At 34.3% G+C, this 17,619-nt stretch overlaps 2 protein-coding genes and 1 pseudogene across 3 annotated transcripts; 1 reads left to right on the forward strand and 2 right to left on the reverse strand.

Annotated features, from left to right (window-relative positions):
* Nucleotides 1–3,753: 3,753 nt before the first annotated feature.
* Nucleotides 3,754–4,594, reverse strand: LOC148308574 (protein lethal(2)essential for life pseudogene; annotated as a pseudogene). The gene has a single exon (XR_015837667.1). The product of XR_015837667.1 is annotated as a protein lethal(2)essential for life pseudogene (transcript).
* A 702-nt stretch (nt 4,595–5,296) lies between these two features.
* Nucleotides 5,297–8,855, forward strand: LOC148308575 (uncharacterized). Its single transcript, XM_088261545.1, has 5 exons — nt 5,297–5,351; nt 5,440–5,558; nt 6,656–6,839; nt 7,510–7,618; nt 8,123–8,855. The coding sequence occupies exons 1-5, from the start codon at nt 5,324–5,326 to the stop codon at nt 8,787–8,789; spliced, it is 1,107 nt and encodes a 368-aa protein (XP_088117671.1). The 5' UTR covers nt 5,297–5,323; the 3' UTR covers nt 8,790–8,855.
* An 8-nt stretch (nt 8,856–8,863) lies between these two features.
* Nucleotides 8,864–16,705, reverse strand: LOC148308576 (tRNA N(3)-cytidine methyltransferase METTL6). Its single transcript, XM_088261546.1, has 4 exons — nt 16,172–16,705; nt 14,066–14,288; nt 12,957–13,231; nt 8,864–12,856 (listed from the first exon to the last, which is right to left on the reverse strand). The coding sequence occupies exons 1-4, from the start codon at nt 16,354–16,356 to the stop codon at nt 12,697–12,699; spliced, it is 843 nt and encodes a 280-aa protein (XP_088117672.1). The 5' UTR covers nt 16,357–16,705; the 3' UTR covers nt 8,864–12,696.
* Nucleotides 16,706–17,619: the final 914 nt, after the last annotated feature.

Consider the following 17,619-nt stretch of genomic DNA (forward strand, 5'->3'; position numbering starts at 1 on the left):
AATCCTTTAAATACTGCAAATCTGTTCTGTTTACTGCATTCTATCGAAATCTTCATTAATGTTGCGACCAAACGTGACCAATCCTGTGTTAAACCAATTTGAAATCATTAAATCGCACCAAAACGTAACAAGTTTATAAGCTGAAAATCATTTATAATGCAAATGTGACGTTTTGGTGAGGACCTTCACATATCGCTCACTCCTTTCAAGAACGTCATAAATCAAAAATCGTCAATTTTCAGTTGTGCATGTTTTCGGAATGCCCAAAAATGTACTATATCCCAGCAAAAGAGGCATATTCTTAACTTAATATTTACCCGCTACAGGGCAGAAAATGTTGTTTTTGTATTTTGAAGAAAAGGTATTGTTTAATTATTTTTTTAAATATACTAAATATTTTTCAAACGGAGAAAAAACCTTTAGGTTTTACCTAAAAAGATCTGTTGCACAGTAAAAAAGTTCAATAAGTGGCTTGATATTTATTTTTAATACATTGTGTTATATTTTTAAACTTTAAAAACATTCTCCTGAAAATCAAGTTTTTTGATTTATGACATTCTTGAAAGGAGCGAGCGATATGTCGTAAGTATACATATTTTTAATCTTACATTTTCCAGACTGCAGAATTATCACTTCCACTATTTATTCAAAAGACTTCTGTCTCTCGAATAAGTACTATTTAAGCCGAGATAAAAATAACCCAGGTTCATCAGATTACATTTTTAAATGTCAAAAAAGTGTCAGCTTGTGGTTCCGTGGTTAGTGTCGAGGATTCTAGAATCAGAGTTTCAGGATTCGAACCCACTCTACACGATTTCAAACTTATTTTTAATAATGAGCCGCTTAGGCTCATATAAAAAGTATAAAATTCGAGTATTTTGTAAATAATGAAAACACAAATACAGCGAAATTTCATGTAGCGAAACTCCTTGATTATTATGTAAATATTTTACTAAAATGACGGTATATAAATTATTAAAAATGTAATAATATCCGTGATTTTTCACTCTTTCATTATTTAATATCACTCTGGACTGCTTACCGCCTATACTGCTTATCGAGGACTTATCGTCTTCTCCTCACGTTATTGACGATGGAGAAAATTCTGCGTGTATCATCATGATGCATACGTTTATGTATTATTTTTAAATCCAACACAGATTTTTTTAGTCTACTAAGTTGTATTTTAGTAACAAAAACACAAAAAAAATGTTTATAAAGTACAACTTAGTAGACTCCAAAAATCTGTGTTTGATTTAAAATTAATACATAAATGAATATGGAGTTCTACAAATTAAACGCTAAATCAATAAATGATGCATATGCCCTATGGGTGCTGATAAGGGTTAAAAGAAATATACTACATATATATTATAGTTCAGTCTGTCTCGAGATTGCACTTAGTGGCCCAGATATTTATTTTGGCAAAAAATAAAGTCTGTTTTTACACTGTAATATTTATGAATTTTCACAACCTCGCTGTCAAGTATTTTGATTTAGTTCAGTATGGACCATTGAGTGCGGAAAAAAATAATTACATAGTGTAAAATATGTACTAAGAACTATAATAAAAAAATAAAAAACCAAAAATAAAGCTGAAATGTCTGACTACAAAAGTTAATGTTTTAAATATCAAAATGATCAACAATATAAAACAATACTTATAGCTAAATAATGTATTTCAAAAATATACAGTGAAGGTATCATTGTACTGAAAATCTTCCAAGAGTCTAAATTCTATAGAAATTTTGATTTCAATAGTGGATTTTTTTAAATGCTATTTTTTTCAATTCATTGTGAAGTGCAGTGCCTAACGAAACGAAACGCACTTTTGTTATCTGAAAATAAATTGGGTGCAGCGCTGTAGTGACGCTTCGGCACCGCCTCTTCCAAGGTTGCCAGCTCTATCGGACGGAGGGTAGGTTTTATTTTTGTTCCACCTTTCTGGCGTACGCCATATAGGTCACGTAGTTCGCCAGCTGATCTATGGACATAAACACAGCAGGCAGATTGGGTCATTCCAAATTCAATCGGACATCGAAATCTTTTAAAAAAAAATTATTTATTTATTTTTCAAAACATATTACACACATAAGTCATATATATAATATTCCCGATGAGTGATTTCTATTCCTCATTTAGGGATATGGGATTAAGGTTAACAAGACTGGAACACAAATAATAAAGTTACAAAAAAGTTTTTTTTTTAATAACCAAAACATGGCAAAATATAAAAACAATAAACAGGTAAAATAAACAGGCATAAGAAGCATATTTAAAAGAAATAAATGAGAAAAACATAAGGTAAGAAGCATATTTAAAATAAACAAATGAGAAAATATGAAAAATGAGAAAATAATATAATGATAGCATTGAAAGCGTTAGTTAAAATATTGCTTTAATTAATTCTCAAGATTATGTATCTCAGGATCAATGTCAAAACTTGATCTAAACAAAATCAAATTCAATTCTTGACTATTCCCAGTGCTTTTTTTTTTCATGTAACGCGGTGGAATGGCGATGGCGTTTCGGCACCTTTTTCACGGATTTTTTTTTAAAATTATTAAAATCAATTAGACGAAACAATGTTTGCAATTACATAATTACAATCTATATTTATATAATTCGTCAAAAGGATAAAATATTCCATTTTAATGAATATTTAATAGATATTTGAATATTTATTTTTTTAGTAAAAAGCTTGAGTGAGTTTGGGCCTTTTTGTTTAAAAAAAGTCTTGACTATTCCTAATCTTTTGGCTTATTTTGACTTTCATTATTTATAATTGGAATTGATTAAACCCCAAGTTTACTGATCAGTCTTTGTAGCGTCCATTACAGACGCTACTTCCAAATTTTTAAATCAAATTATTAACAAATTAACTTAAAACTTAAAGAAAAATGACCAAATCGTTGATTTTCCATCAACAATTTAAAAATGTCGCAAAATCCCAAAATAATCTAAAATGTATAAGATTGTAACGACCGTTATGTTGGAATGACCCATGTACCACAATACATACATGTTATGTATTATGTAAGTAGGGTACAAAATGAAGTATTGTCGGATTTCATTAGTACGTTTTACCCACATTATTTTATTTTTACAGCATACATTTTTGATAACGACGAATGTGCACAAACATACAATATACCATAATATAAAATCATACCTACCAGCAGTTGTAGATTAGTAATTTTTCTCACCTTCGTTCTTTACAAACCTACTAAGCATAATTCAGAATATTTCATGTCGTTTTCAACTGCATATATTATTTCAGAGGTACCTTATAATAATTTCATTTTGGCATCAATAACGCATAGCGGACAATCATACTCCTGTTAGTTTATTTATTTATCCTAATGCGGGTAGGGAGGTGTTTGATGTATCTGTCTAACGCGTGCATGAGTCCGAGGTTCGATCCCTGGCATGCGGAAAGGTAAATAAAGCTTTATTTTTTTGTATATTTAGTGCCTTGCGCACCGGTACGGGCGTAGATGTGTACAAGGTAATATTTTTTTGGGTTTTGAGAACACAAACGAAATTTTTATTTTTACCATGAACTCTCTGCTTACGGATATTTATAAAATTAACCAACCTACTAATATTTCGAATAAATCATATCGAAGTCATGTACACGTAAATAAACACAACTTCGATAAGAAAAAATACAGGTTTTAAAAGCAAAGAGTTTGTGGTGAAAGAAAATACTACGTTAGGGTGTAACTTTATTTAAATAAAAATCATTATATTCTCAATTTATTTTATTTATTTTCAAAATTAAAACGAGAAAAACAAATCACATAAAATGGAATTACAGTTTACAAAAACCTTAATAGGTACATATATTAATTAATTAAAACGTAAAAATATCCTTTGGAAATAACCAGTCGCCAGGAAACGCTACAAGTTCGGCATCACATATTATAAAGCAAGGAGTACTGTCGTAGACTTATTCTTGCATCTTCTGGGCCTCGGGCTTCTTGGTTCCGTTCTGGATGGCCTGGTGAACGGGCCCGGTGGCCTGGATGGGGACTATGCGCTCTCCGTCTACAGCGGCCGGCTGCTTCCTAGGAGCCGTGATGGTCAGCACGCCGTCCGAGGACAAGGTGGAGACGACGTCCTCGTGGCTGTGGTCCTTGGGCAGCGCGTACTTCCTCACGAAGTGCCTCGAGATGAACCCGTGCTCGTCCTGCTTCTCCTCGTGCTTCCCCTCCACGACGATATGATCCCCCACCATCTTCACAGACACCTCGCCCGGGGCGAACTGCTGGACGTCGAGGCAGACTTGGAACTTGTCTTTGTCAGCCGTGATGGTGGACCCGCTGTCTTGCTGGCCGAAACCCATGCGAGACCACGGACGAAAGTAATCCCGGCGGACCATACTGCGCGGCATCAAATCCCTCGGAACGGACATGGCCCACAGCTCGTCCGGCGTCATTCCCAACCCGAAATGCTGATCCAGCAGCCTGGAAGGGCGACTGTCAAACCAGAAAGGAAGGAGAGACATCACTGATTCAATTTATAAATTAGATGCGTAGATTGATAGCTCGGTGCGCGCGATGCGTCGTCCGCGAGAGTAAATGAAATAATGCCGGGCGCCAGTAAATCGCTTGTATTTATAGCTACCGGCGAATGCGCGCTCAATTTTTCGAGATAATTCTAGGAGTTACCTACTAAAACGTATGCAGTTCAATGCAGTTCCTACTTCCGTAATATATTAAATATTATCATAAATATTATTAAATATTATATTTACCAAAATATCTGTTAGAAAAATATATATTTAAAAATTAATGATAGTAAATAAAGTTTGAAAAAGAAAATTCTCGAATTTTCTTTACTTCCAATGCGAATTTCGTTACGGAAATTACGATACACCACCTGTCGAATTTTTCTAAACTTAATAAACATTCGAAAGAAGTTTTCGAAAAATATGTACATATTTTTCCTTCTATTGCTGATTTAATAATTCAATGCCGCAAAACAATGTCTTTGGGGAATTAAGTCTCCATCTTTCTGGAAATTTCGAGACCTATAGACTATATTAGATATAGTCTATAGGTCTCGAAATTTCCAGAAAGATTATATACTGAAGAAAAATATATAATTCTTCATTTTATTTACCGATAGAATACTAAAACCATTTTGCAATACCAGTGTACATCATTTTGTTTCTTTTTAATACTATTTTTCATCCTATATCTGCTATTTCGATAAACATAAAAATTGAACAGATATTTAGTAGGGTAACCTACCCATTTATATTTAAAAAAATTGTCAAAATAAGAATATTTTTAATTTCATCATCCCATGATAAAAAATGAAGGATAAGAAAAAAATATCTGAGGGTAATTCTTATAAATATATTAAGCAATAATATATTATTATAGTCAATATTATTGGTAAAGTAATATAATTATTTTACAATACTTTCAGTTGAGGTCGCCCATTCCAATTTTTGTATTGCTAATAGCGGTTTACATTATTCTCTGTCTGACGGTGAATACATTGACAAGGGCTGGACCATTTTGCCTGATCACAAAGTTTTACGAAAGGTACCAATAACAAGTTTTCCGAATATTTACGAAACATTACATATCTCATTAATTGATTCGGCAGTCACTTTGACGCAGAATGCATCGAACCACATATCACAGGAGATTTTTAGTGAGATTTTACTTAGTAATAGTGGTATTTACTGAGTAAACCTTATCTAAAAAAATATTATTTACATGAGGCGTAAAATTTTTATAAAAACATCATTTTAAAAACTAACTAGCACTATCACACTGCTTCTCCGCAGCAGTAGACAGAAAGAATAGAATGCCAAACCAATCTATCTTTGCAAACAATATTCGCCTCATCCACATTCATGCATCTCCCCATACATTTTTTTGTATGTTCTTTCACACCCGATGGTGCAAAGGGCACTGGATCATATAAACGCAGTGTTATCTTGATCGTTGACAGACGAAGGAAGGGTGATTAGCCCTCCGCTTCTGGTACCAAATTTTATTTTAAAAATATTACTTAAAATTATTTGAGTCCTCATACATACCTGCCAATTATTCCGACTCCTAACCTAACCACCTTCAAGTATTCAAATTCTTGATCATACCAAGTTTTGCTCGGTCTTCCTTTACTTCTAATTTTAATTACATTCGCCGCATGAATTTGCTTATCTGTTTTTTCTTCATTCATTAATTTTTTACGATTTAAGATTTATTTTTTATGAAACTACGATAATTTTTTACTAGTTTAGACAAAATAATAAATTTGGAATTTTATTTATTTACATAAAAAGGATGTAAAAGCGCTATATTTAAATAAAAAAATGTTTGTATCACAGGAAACTTTATAGTGGGGACTGACTGGAGCCATTTCATCGTAACGTAACACGTTACGATGTGAGCATTCGTATAGTCAGTACAGCGAGCCGAGGGCTCCATACATAGCCGGAGCGCTCGCCGCGAGCTAAGTTACGACGAAATGCTCCGGTCAGTCCCCACCTTTAGTATTGAACTACATTTTTAAACGAGTAGTGAATCTTGGTTGTAACATTTTCAGAAAGAAGTCGATTATAATCCACAATATAAGTGAAGTCAAATTGTCATCCCAAGTATATGATATTATATTTATTTATATTTTGTAGGAGAAAATTTATTATGCTTTGCCAAGTAAAAAATGTAAGAAAGACTGGCTATTTAGGAATGAGATATTGAGTCGGGTCTATTATGAAGATGGCGAACTGCTCGCTCAGTTCGATGAGAAAAACATCAAAGTTTTCTATAAAAGCGGAAACACGGCAATTGACATGAAATTTTATCCTATAAAAGGTAAAAAAAATATTTTTTGTAAAGTAATTTTTCACTCTAATATTTATTCAATATTACCCTGGACTGGTACCTGAAGCGGAGGGCTGATTACCTTTTCTTTGTGTATTTAACGATCAAGATAACACTGCTTCTATACAATGAAATGCCCTATGCACCGTTGGGTGCAGATAGGGGTTAGGAGAAGAAGAAATAAGATGGCTTGGTGCAATCGGAGCGAAACATCATTCCAAGGATTGTAGGTGTATTATAATAATTATTATGTACAGATATCTATAGTAACTTCATAAATATCCATTTACACCACAACTAGGATTCCATGTGAATGTTCATGATGTAACTACATAGTGTAGACCATTATTTTTGGATTTTTATCTGTAACAATAGGCACTGGTCATTAATGTCAACATCAGTGTGGATTTTTCAACAAAGAAAGTTTGATAATGTCCTCCCAAGGCGAATTTAATAAATAAATCAATTTGGCAGAATAATGAGTTGAATTTTTTATATAAACATCAGAAATAACATAACAGAATGTATTAAAAATATTTTCAATAGGTATAAAGCAAGAATAAAAAGTGTTTTATTGGATACATAGTCACCATTTGTATTTCCCTGTGTAATGGGCTCATTGTGATGGGTTAACAGTTTTGTGTTATGTTTTTGTTTCCAGATATTGTGCAAAAGAGATTTGTCATATACGAAGATGGTAGTGAAGCGCCGCTGGGAATTTTCGATACTCTAGGGCGTGGAATTATTTATGATAACATCGCTAATGTGAGGTGAGCCAAGTGTAATGAAATTCCATTAATTGATTCGGCAGTCACTTTGTTGTAAAATCTATCCATTTTTAATTAATGTTATACTTAGTAAATATGTGCCAGTATTTTTTAAAATCTACTGTGACACGTGTTTCGATGCATTCCGCATCATTTTCAAACACCGTATGTGAAGCCTAAATTTTGTTGTCCTTGGGACGTTGGAAGAGATTTTAAGAAATAGCGGTTTTTATCAAGTAAAACTAAAATAAAAAATGGGTAGATATTACTAAAAAGTGACTGCCGAATCAATTAATGAAACCAATTTAATAAAATTTAATTTTTGAAATTTTAATTGATATTTTTCAATAATAAACAACAATAAAATTAAAGTTTTTTTATGTAGTACATTTTCAAAGCATTACAAAACTATAAATCTGATGCACTGTACCCATTTGTTTCCCACTGGGTATTGTGTCTATAAGAAGATGAAATACCATTATTGTTTTATTTTTATTCTCGGTTAAGACTCAAATACAACCAGCTTGATGCGGCATTGTTAGATTCCTCTGTTGGTACTCCTAGATCTTGGAAATGGGTGCATTTATTTGAACCTCCATGTTACGAAAACATAATAAACGACACTGTACTAACTCCGCCAGATGAAGAAATCGAGTACATCATACAACAAAACAAAACCGCCAATACTAAAAATAAAAAAGACAAAACAGGGTCTAATGAAGCCAAAGTCAAAACTCCAACTAAACAAAAAGGTATCCCTGAAACAGTGAGCATTTTGGAAATAGAAAAAAGTAACAGTCACAGAGACTTGAAACAGGAAAAAGTCATTACACCTTTGACAAAAGTGTTTAAAATTCTGCAAATGAAACCAATTATTATGAAATTAAATAATTCATTCAGCCTTGTGATGTTGGACCAGCGAAACATTACCTTGAGGTTTCGGTATGATAGAAAGATGATGAAAATAGAATTGGGAGTGATTTTGATCAATGAATTTATAGACACTGAGTTGATGGAGTTAGAAAGTGGAGCTACAATGTATGAGGATAATCCGGCAAGGACAGAAAGCATCGCTGTTTTACAAGAGAATCTTGAAGAAGTCCGAGTTGAAAATATAAAAAGACTGCTTAGATGCGAAAAGAAGAACAGAATCTATGGAAAAAAGATATGCTGAAAACTGTTTTGTATAATAAAAACCATATTTAATTATCATAAAGTTTTAATACAAATTGTAAATTACATTATATATTATTTCATAAATAAAACATTTTCACAAAAATTCTTATTTCTTAGGCTACTGAAACTTTTTTAATTAATGTTTTGCTTAGTAAATACCACTGTTTCTTAAAATCTACTGTGACATGTCGCTCACTCCTTTCAAGAACGTCATAAATCAAAAATTGACAATTTTCAGTTGTGGATGTTTTCAGAATGCCCAGAAAATGTACTATATCCCAGCAAGAGGCATATTTTTAAGTTAACATTTACCCGCTACAGGGCAGAAAGTGTTGTTTTTGCAGTTTGAAGAAAAGGTATTGTTTCATTATTTTTTAAAAATATAATAAACATTTTTCAAATGGAGAAAAAACCTTCAGGTTTTACCTAAAAAGATTTGTTGCACAGTAAAAAGTTCAATAAGTGGCTTGATTTTTATTTTTAATACATTGTGTTATATTTTTAAACTTTAAAAACGCTCTCCTGAAAAATCAAGTTTTTTGATTTATGACGTTCTTGAAAGGAGTGAGCGATGTGTTTCGATGCATTCCGTATCATTATCGAACACCGTATGTGAAGCTTTTAATTTTAGAGTTGGGTCCTTGGGACATTAAAGGTTTATTATTATTTTTTTTTCTTATCAGTGGGAACATAGACAATAGGGGGGAGGCTTTAGTCATTGTCATATTGTTAATTGTCGGTTTATTTTTATTTTTATGAATTTCTATTGTTTCAAAATGTTGCAGTTTATGGCTTTTCGTATTAATTATTTTTAGGATTTCTACGTTATTGTAGTTAAATTTGTGATCATTATCTACTAAATGGTTAGCGAATTTTGAAAAATTATTATTTCTCAAACACAATTCATGTTCCCTGATTCTTGTTTTGAATTTTCTGGAAGTCATACCAATATACGAACTTCCACAGTCGCAGTTTAATTTATATATGCCACTACTGTCTAATATATTTCCAGGATTACTTTGTGTTTTAAAATTTAAGTTAAATAATTTTTTGTGTAAAATGCTGGTTTTATATTAAAAGGAAATTTTTTGGTTATTTTACGTGATGTTTTATTTATGTAAATGATTCTTTTCCAGTTGGTTTTTACTTTTTCACTATACGTATCGGCTGAGTAGAGAAATGTTTTTGTTAAATAATTTTTATTTTTTACGCGCCAATATCACGTCTATTGTATTAGGTTTATAGCAATCTGTTTAATTGTATTTATTTCTCGTTTTAAACTTATTATAATTTAATGGGAATTGTAGTGCTCTACGGATCATGGAGTTAAAGCTAGCTAGTTTATGATTAAGTGGATGGGCTGAACAAGAGGGAATAACAGTGTCTGTATGTGTGGGCTTACGATATACATCAAAAGTATTTTTTTAAATCTGTTATTTCTAAACTGAGGTCAAAGAAATTGATTTGTATTTTCTAATGTAAATTGTGTTTTATCGTTAAATATATTGATAAAATTTAGAAAGGAATCTAGTTGTCTTGTTGTTCCTTCCCAAATTACCAATATATCATCTACGTACCTAAACCATTTTTAACTAATTTGAGTAGGGGATGCTTAGACTGAAAGATTTCTTTTTCTAAGTTATTTATAAAAATGCCAGCAATAATTGGGGACAGAGGAGATCCCCTGGGTAAACCATCGGATTGGACATATATTTTATTATTGAAAATAAAATAATTCTGGTTAGTGCACACATCTAGCAGTTTAAGCATCTCCTTTACAATGTTCTTATCTAAAGGTGAGGTCTTCAGTAAGTTATTGCCAATTTTTTTGCATTCGTTCACCGGCACATTTGTAAATAGGTTCACAATATCAAAAGATTTTTTTTATTTTATTTTATTTATTTCATAAATACATGGATACATTCATAGATACATATTTATTTCATATATACATTTACTATATGTATTACGGCTCTTTAGGCATGGCCTGTGTTGAGTCGAATACTAACATGTTAATACAATTTTTATATATTTTTTTAAATTTTAAATTTTTTAATATTATATTTATTTTTTTATTATTAGATTATATACATTACATACAGGAGATACAATAATAATTTACAGTATAAAGGTTTTACAATAAAATAATTACACCTGGACTTTAATTAAATCACTTTCTACCTTGTCCCTTCCAATGCAAAGCATCCGTCGACGGACACTGTTCTTAAAGACCTGATCACTCCTGGAAATCTTAATGGTTTCGGGCAGCAAATTAAATATCTTTGGCGCAAGGAATGAAAAAGTTTTTTGCGCAAAACTTGTTTTAACGGATTAAATTTGATTTTAATTAGTTTTGAATTGTCTTAAAGTTCTATCTCTTTCAATTTGTCTATTAATTCGTAACTGTTTTTAATTGTATACTAGGTGTGAAAATGTGGTGAAAATTGAGAATATGGTTTAATTTTTTAGGGAGATAATAATTTGGCGCAGAGAAGGTAGGAACGACGGGACGTATTGGGACGCATTGTTTATGTAACTTTGGCAATCCATACAGGCGGGGAGGTCTCGGGTTCCTTGCCACGTATTGATTGAATTGTAGCTTCCCATACGTGATGGGAGACTCTCTTATCGCCTTCTTGATGTTTTCCTGGAATCTGCTGGTCGGGTAAATTTTTTATATACTGAAAATGGGGTCTTGGAGGAATTCTTCAACTTTTTTAATGTAATCTGTTGTGTTTAATATAATGATTGTGTTACCTTTGTCTGCTTTTGTTAAGGTTAGTTGGTTGGTAACTAATAAGTCCTTTATAGATGAAGCTACATCCCAATCACTTTTGTTTTTTGTTTTCACTGGTTTATGGGTTGGGGCACATTTTTTTATTACTTCTGCACATTCGTATTTAAATGATGACGATTGTTTGTAAAGCGCAACTTCAGTGTCTACTGCTAATTTTTGTAAGTCTACATTTATGTTTTTTGGTTGTAAATTGTATTTCAGTCCACGGGATAAGGTTTTTCCGGCATTACTAGCTATAATCAACCATGCTCCTGCACCTGGTTAGTTGTCGTAGGTGCGAAGGACACTCCGGGCTCAGTGTCTTGTGGTCGGTTGGGGTCTTGGTCTTGTAGACCTTGTTCACCAGTGAGCAGTTGTTGCACTTGATTTTGTCTGTTGCACTTGGTATTCTCTGGCTCGGTATTCTCCGCCGCACCTCCAGCAGACCTCTTTGTTTTTGCAATGTGCAACAGAGTGGCCGTAGCTCATGCATTTCTGACATGAGATCACGGCCATGTACTCGGATATCCACACCCTTTCGTATTCGATGTTGACCCATTGTAGATTAAGTCTCGACCATAATTCAGGCTCTACCGAAATTATGGCGCATTTCCTTCTACTGTCCTTTTTATAGGTCAGTGTGAATAGCTCCATTGCTTTAGGAGCAGACGCTTTGCCGTCATTCAGTCCGCTGTTTTGGTTAAACAGAGCAGTTATGATCTGTTCTTTGGAGAGACTGTCATCAATCCCCTTGAGAATGGCTTTGGGTCTAATTTTAGTCCCAATCTGGGCCTTTAAGCTTTCGCTTTTCGCTATTTCGGCCGTTAACTGGGTTTTTGGCATTCAAAATCAAATGAAATTCACCGCACACAATTTTGACATTAATCAGAGATGAATATATGTGTTGTAATAAAAATCAATAAGTTTCAACTATAACCACATTTTCATCTGGCCATAAAATTAAAGATCCTGAATTTTATTAAATGTTTGAAACCATTCATACTTGAAACTTTGAAAATGATTATCTTTAAACTACACATTTTTTTTAAATCAATATACATATGCTTTAGTGATGATTACACTCAGGTCCTCAATAAATATTAATGTGGCAATTTATCATGCGTTATGGTCAACTGGGTTTAATAAAGCAAGCTTGAATAAATGTGCGAGGAAAGTCAATTCCTTCCTTAATGTTAGTTGTGCGACGCTGTACGTATCCAATCTTGTCTTCCTGCAAACCTGCTTCCGTTAGCAAACTCCGGATCTCCTCGATGGTGAAGAAATAGCTCCTGGAGAGTAAAAAACACTTTAGAGTTAAAAATAATGTTAAAAAGCTACGAACAGTGTATTCTCGAATATGGTTTTGGTAATAAAACATGGGTGACTCACGTCGTTCCATCCTGTCTCAAGTACAGGTTGTCACTGATCTTGTGTCCCGGCCCGAAGCGGATCTGCGCCATGTCATGTCGCGCGTAGTCGCGCAAGAGCAGGGCCCCACCGGGACGTAGTGCCCCCGCTAGCGCGCCCACGCATCGCTGCAGAGCCCCACCTTCCCAGGGCAGGGCCGACAGCAGGAACACGGACGTCACAAAGGCGGCTCGCCCCCCCGACTTGGACAGCTCGTCCTGGAGTAACTCTGCACCTGCCGCAGTGGATAGATCGGCCTGCAAAATTCACTTTTTGCAATGGAGAAGGTGCAAAGAAGAGCAACTAAGATGCCAATTGGTATCTCAAATTTAGAGAAAAAGTGCTACAGACAATTTCAATCATTAAAAGTCTCAAATGTTGTTGATAAATATTGTATAAATCAGTATAAGAAATTATAAGCCAAGGGATTGAAAGTCAATATCAATAAATATTAAATTATAAATAATAAAACTTGTTTTTTAACACTTGAGTATTATTGTTTATTTTTAACGACTAGTTTTGGAAGCTACAGATGCTTTCATTTACGGGTTTGTATATAAACTAAATAAACATGTTTCTGATCAAGTTGGACATCGATACTAACTAAATTTTAATAGATGAATCAGCATTTATATAATCCCTTTATTATTTTGAGAAATAAAAAGACTTTGTTTTTTTATACACTTACATTTTTATTAACAACCAACTAGTTTCGCAACAACTTGTTGCCCTCTTCAGAGTTTATTTATGACTATTTGGTTTGGTTTGCTTTTTCTTTCTCAAAATAATATATCACTATGATCCACAAATTTAATGCTTTCAATATTCAAAATATTTATAATCCCTACTTATCAATTTTCCATAATACTAATATTTATAATGCCTTTCATACATTACAGATTTTTTTATTATTCTAAAACAGCGCTATTTAGATCTTTGAGTTTCCAGATTAAATATATTTCTTTTGTGATACTTGTTTTCAAATCAATCTAGAATCTGAAGTGCCTCCATAAGGATCCTTGCCTCCGAATCGATGCGATGTCCTATACACTGTAGGGGTCGGAAAAGGATTATTCATATTATTTATAGACCTGGAAAGCCCGGAATCTCGGTTCCACATACTCCGGGTGGGACTTGACGAGGCCGACAGCTCGGGGGGAGAGATCGCAGGCCAGGAAAGGGCCCAGCTGGGGGGCCACCTGGGCCAGGGGGAACAGGAGGGCCCCGGCACCGCAACCCGCCTCCAGCAGAGGGCCGTCGGCTGTCAGGATAGAGGGGAACTCCCGCACTATCCAGTGTCGAGACTTGAAGAACCTGAAATGAAAAAAAAAATTGTAAAGTTATATGTTTGTCCGCCTCCGTGGTGTAATGGTCAGCGTGTTTAGCTACCGTGCTGGAGGTCCCGGGTTCGATTCCCAGGGGGGGGGGGGGTGAAAATAAATATTAGTGATTTAACACTGTAATATTTATTTAATATGACTCTGGACTGGTTCCTGAAGCGCAAGAGTGATCACCTTGCCTTCATGTAAGTAAGGATCAAGATAACACTGCGTCAATTTGATGCAGTGCCCTATGCACCATGGTGCGGATAAGGGCTATAAAAAAATTATAATAAAAGTTATATGTAAAATAAATAAACTAGAATAAGAATAAATACAGTGGAACCTCGGCTGTCCAAACTCAAAACACAGTAAGGGACATTTTTTTGTAGAAGGTTTTTTTGCATTTTTGGACTAAGTAGATTCTACTTAGTCCAAAAATGCAAAAAAAAAACGTACTACAAAAAATGTCACTTACTGTGTTTTGAGTTTGGAGAGCTGACCTCTCATAATGAGTAATTTGCATAACGGGAAAAAAAAAGAAAGAGTTGCTTCCTTAAAGGTGGAGACTGACTGGAGCATTTCGTCGTAACATCGCTCGCGGCGAGCATCACCGAGCATCTGAAACTATGGATGGAGCGCTCGGCTCAGTGTACTGACTGCCTGAATGCTCGCATCGTAACATTAATTTATTTATTTCAAAACATATTACATACATAAATCATATATATACATATAATATTCCCGATGAGTAATTTCTATTTCTCATTTTGGGACATGGGATTAAGGTTAACAAGACTGGAGCACAAATAATAAAGTAACAAAAAAGGTTTTTTTTTAATAACCAATACTAATACTCTTCATCTTCAAAACCCTTATCCGCACCCCAATGGTGCATAGGGCTCTGCATTCACATAAACGCAGTGTTATCTTGATCCTTAACACATGAAGGAAAGGTGATCAGCCTTCCGCTTCAGGTACCAGTTCAGGGTTATATTGAATAAATATTAGAGTGAAAAGATCACTAATATTTATTTGACCCCCCTGGGAATCGAACCCGGGACTTCCAGTACGGTAGCCGAGTGTGCTGACCATTACACTACGGAGGCGGACTAATACTAATACTAATACTAGTACATGGCAAAATATAAAAACAATAAACAGGTATAATAAATAGGCACAAGAAGCATATTACGTTAAACATGTTACGCTACGACGAAATGCTCCGGTCAGTCTTCACCCTACCGAGTGACATTTGGCATGAGTTACAGAGAAAGGGCAATTCCCCTTTTCACGACGTTCACTTGAGCCGGGACTTCCGCGCTAGTCAAAACAAAACAAATATTTACTTGACGAGCAAGATTCTGGAACGAATAATTCTCGTTATGAGAGGTTCCACTGTAGTAATGTTACCTGTATATTATTTTGAGAAATAAAAAGACTTTGTGTTTGGATCCACTCACATTTTTATTGTATTGATCCACGTATCGCCCTCCAAGGCAACCCTGAAGGACGCAGCCCCCAGGCAGACCTCCGAAAAGATGGAAAGACAGTTGGGAGTCGACATCCCAAGAGCGACATGCGGAGGCACAAACAGATCCCTAGGATCTACATAAAGAAGAAGAAGAAGGAGAAGAAGACATTTTTATTAATTAACTAGGTTCGGCAACAACCTGTTGCCCTCTTTTCAGGGTTTAATTTATGAATTTTAGTTCTAATCATAAATTAAACCCTGAAGAGGGCAACAGGTTGTTACCCAAACTAGTTGGTTAATAAAAATGTGAGTGGATCAAAACACAAAGTCTTTTTAATTCTCAAAATAATATATAAATATGATCCACAAAGTTAATGCTTTCAATATTCAAAACATAATGTTACCTGTCTCCGTTTCGTTTGTAGAAAATGTCCCAATGACGGGCAGAGTCCTTCATAGCTTGAGTTGCTCGCAGAGTCGGCACCAGGCGGCCATCTTGCCGCAGGAGTGCTTCCTCCTGTTCTGGCTGCAAGGATGGGAGCTCTTCCAACAATACGTCCGGTTCTTGCCCATCGTCACACGGCTCCATGGCCGAAATGATCAGGTGTTCGTTATAAGATCCAACTGCCTGCTTTTCTGAGCGGGTGTTCGGCTGCAGGAGCGAGGCTGGTGAAGCTTAAAGCCTGTGTCTTTTTTCTCTCCGGCCCATCCGTCAGCCCTGTCATGACACATACACAATAATGTTGATTTTTCTCTCTACAGCTTTCGATATTGCATCACATTTCCAGTGAAATTATTAACTTGCTAATAAACGTAACCCAATTTTAATAGCTACTAGATAAAGATCTCGCAAAAGCAAAATCGGCAGAATGCAGCGATAATAATTATCAATTACGAAAAAGTGAGGTTATAAATTTAAAATTTGACATCTGGCACCTTTTTTGAGTGTTCAGTTAAATAAAATCGATCATCGCTTGTTATTAAAATTTTTAGGTAAACGGAAAAACTGCGAATGTAGACTCTAATTTGCATACAGGTAGGAGGGAAAAAAAATGGAAAGAAGATGACGAAAAAAAAACAAAGAGTCACAGTAAATTTAAACGAATTATGTTTGATGACGACAAATTGGTAAGAATACAATTTTATCGAGTTCAGATGAAAAACTTCAATAGTATCAAAAAGACACAAGAAAGCAAAAAAGCTCTTTAAACAGTAATGGATAGGATGGTCACAAAAAAGCGAATACAGTATATGCATTGTGATAAAAAATATAATGAGTTTATGCACACAACCAGTCGTAAATAAAATAATAATAACGGATTTACTAAAACTTTAACTGAAAGCTTATATATTAAAATATGTTAGTTTAAGAGAGCTATATTTCGTTATTATTTAAAGTGTTTTTTTTCCATTACTACGTTTGAGTGCAGAGGTAGGGTACTTGCAACCTTAGGCCATGCGGCCTCTTGTCTAACCTGATACAGCCTATTTTAATTATGCAATTTTTTAAAAATAAATTTGAATGTAATAATTCAGTTAACGTATATTTGTGTCGATGAAGTAGTCGATGAATTGACTTGAACTCTTTACAAACGTGGCCCTTTATTAAATCAGTTACATGGAAATGGTCTTCACAGATTAAAAGGTTCCCTACCCCTGGTTAAGTGTCTGTATTGAAGTACAGTAGTTATTAAATATATGGGCATGCCTATATCATTAGTTTCATTCGTAATAATATTATTTTGTGGAGTTGAGCGACAACTTACCCCGATGATTTCACACATGGGTTCACTAGAAGTTCTTGGTTTTCGAACGAACCTCCTTGAAGACGTAAATGCAAAGACAAAACAAA

The sequence above is a fragment of the Brachycentrus maculatus genome, unplaced genomic scaffold, assembly GCF_059751285.1.
Source record: "Brachycentrus maculatus isolate JH-2025_06_01 unplaced genomic scaffold, ASM5975128v1 h1tg000157l, whole genome shotgun sequence".
NCBI classification, from domain to species: domain Eukaryota; kingdom Metazoa; phylum Arthropoda; class Insecta; order Trichoptera; family Brachycentridae; genus Brachycentrus; species Brachycentrus maculatus.

Bases quoted from the DNA above. Each gene is read 5' to 3' on its own strand.
- LOC148308575 (XM_088261545.1), top strand. From the start codon at position 5,324: ATGAAGGATAAGAAAAAAATATCTGAGG. The intron at 5,559-6,655 runs GTACCAATAACA...TATATTTTGTAG, and splicing joins ATCACAAAGTTTTACGAAAG to GAGAAAATTTATTATGCTTT. The intron at 6,840-7,509 runs GTAAAAAAAATA...TTTTGTTTCCAG, and splicing joins GAAATTTTATCCTATAAAAG to ATATTGTGCAAAAGAGATTT.
- LOC148308576 (XM_088261546.1), bottom strand. From the start codon at position 16,356: ATGGAGCCGTGTGACGATGGGCAAGAACCGGACGTATTGTTGGAAGAG. The intron at 14,289-16,171 runs GTAACATTATGT...TTTTCATTTCAG, and splicing joins TACAAACGAAACGGAGACAG to GTTCTTCAAGTCTCGACACT. The intron at 13,232-14,065 runs GTCTATAAATAA...TGAATTTTGCAG, and splicing joins CGAGATTCCGGGCTTTCCAG to GCCGATCTATCCACTGCGGC.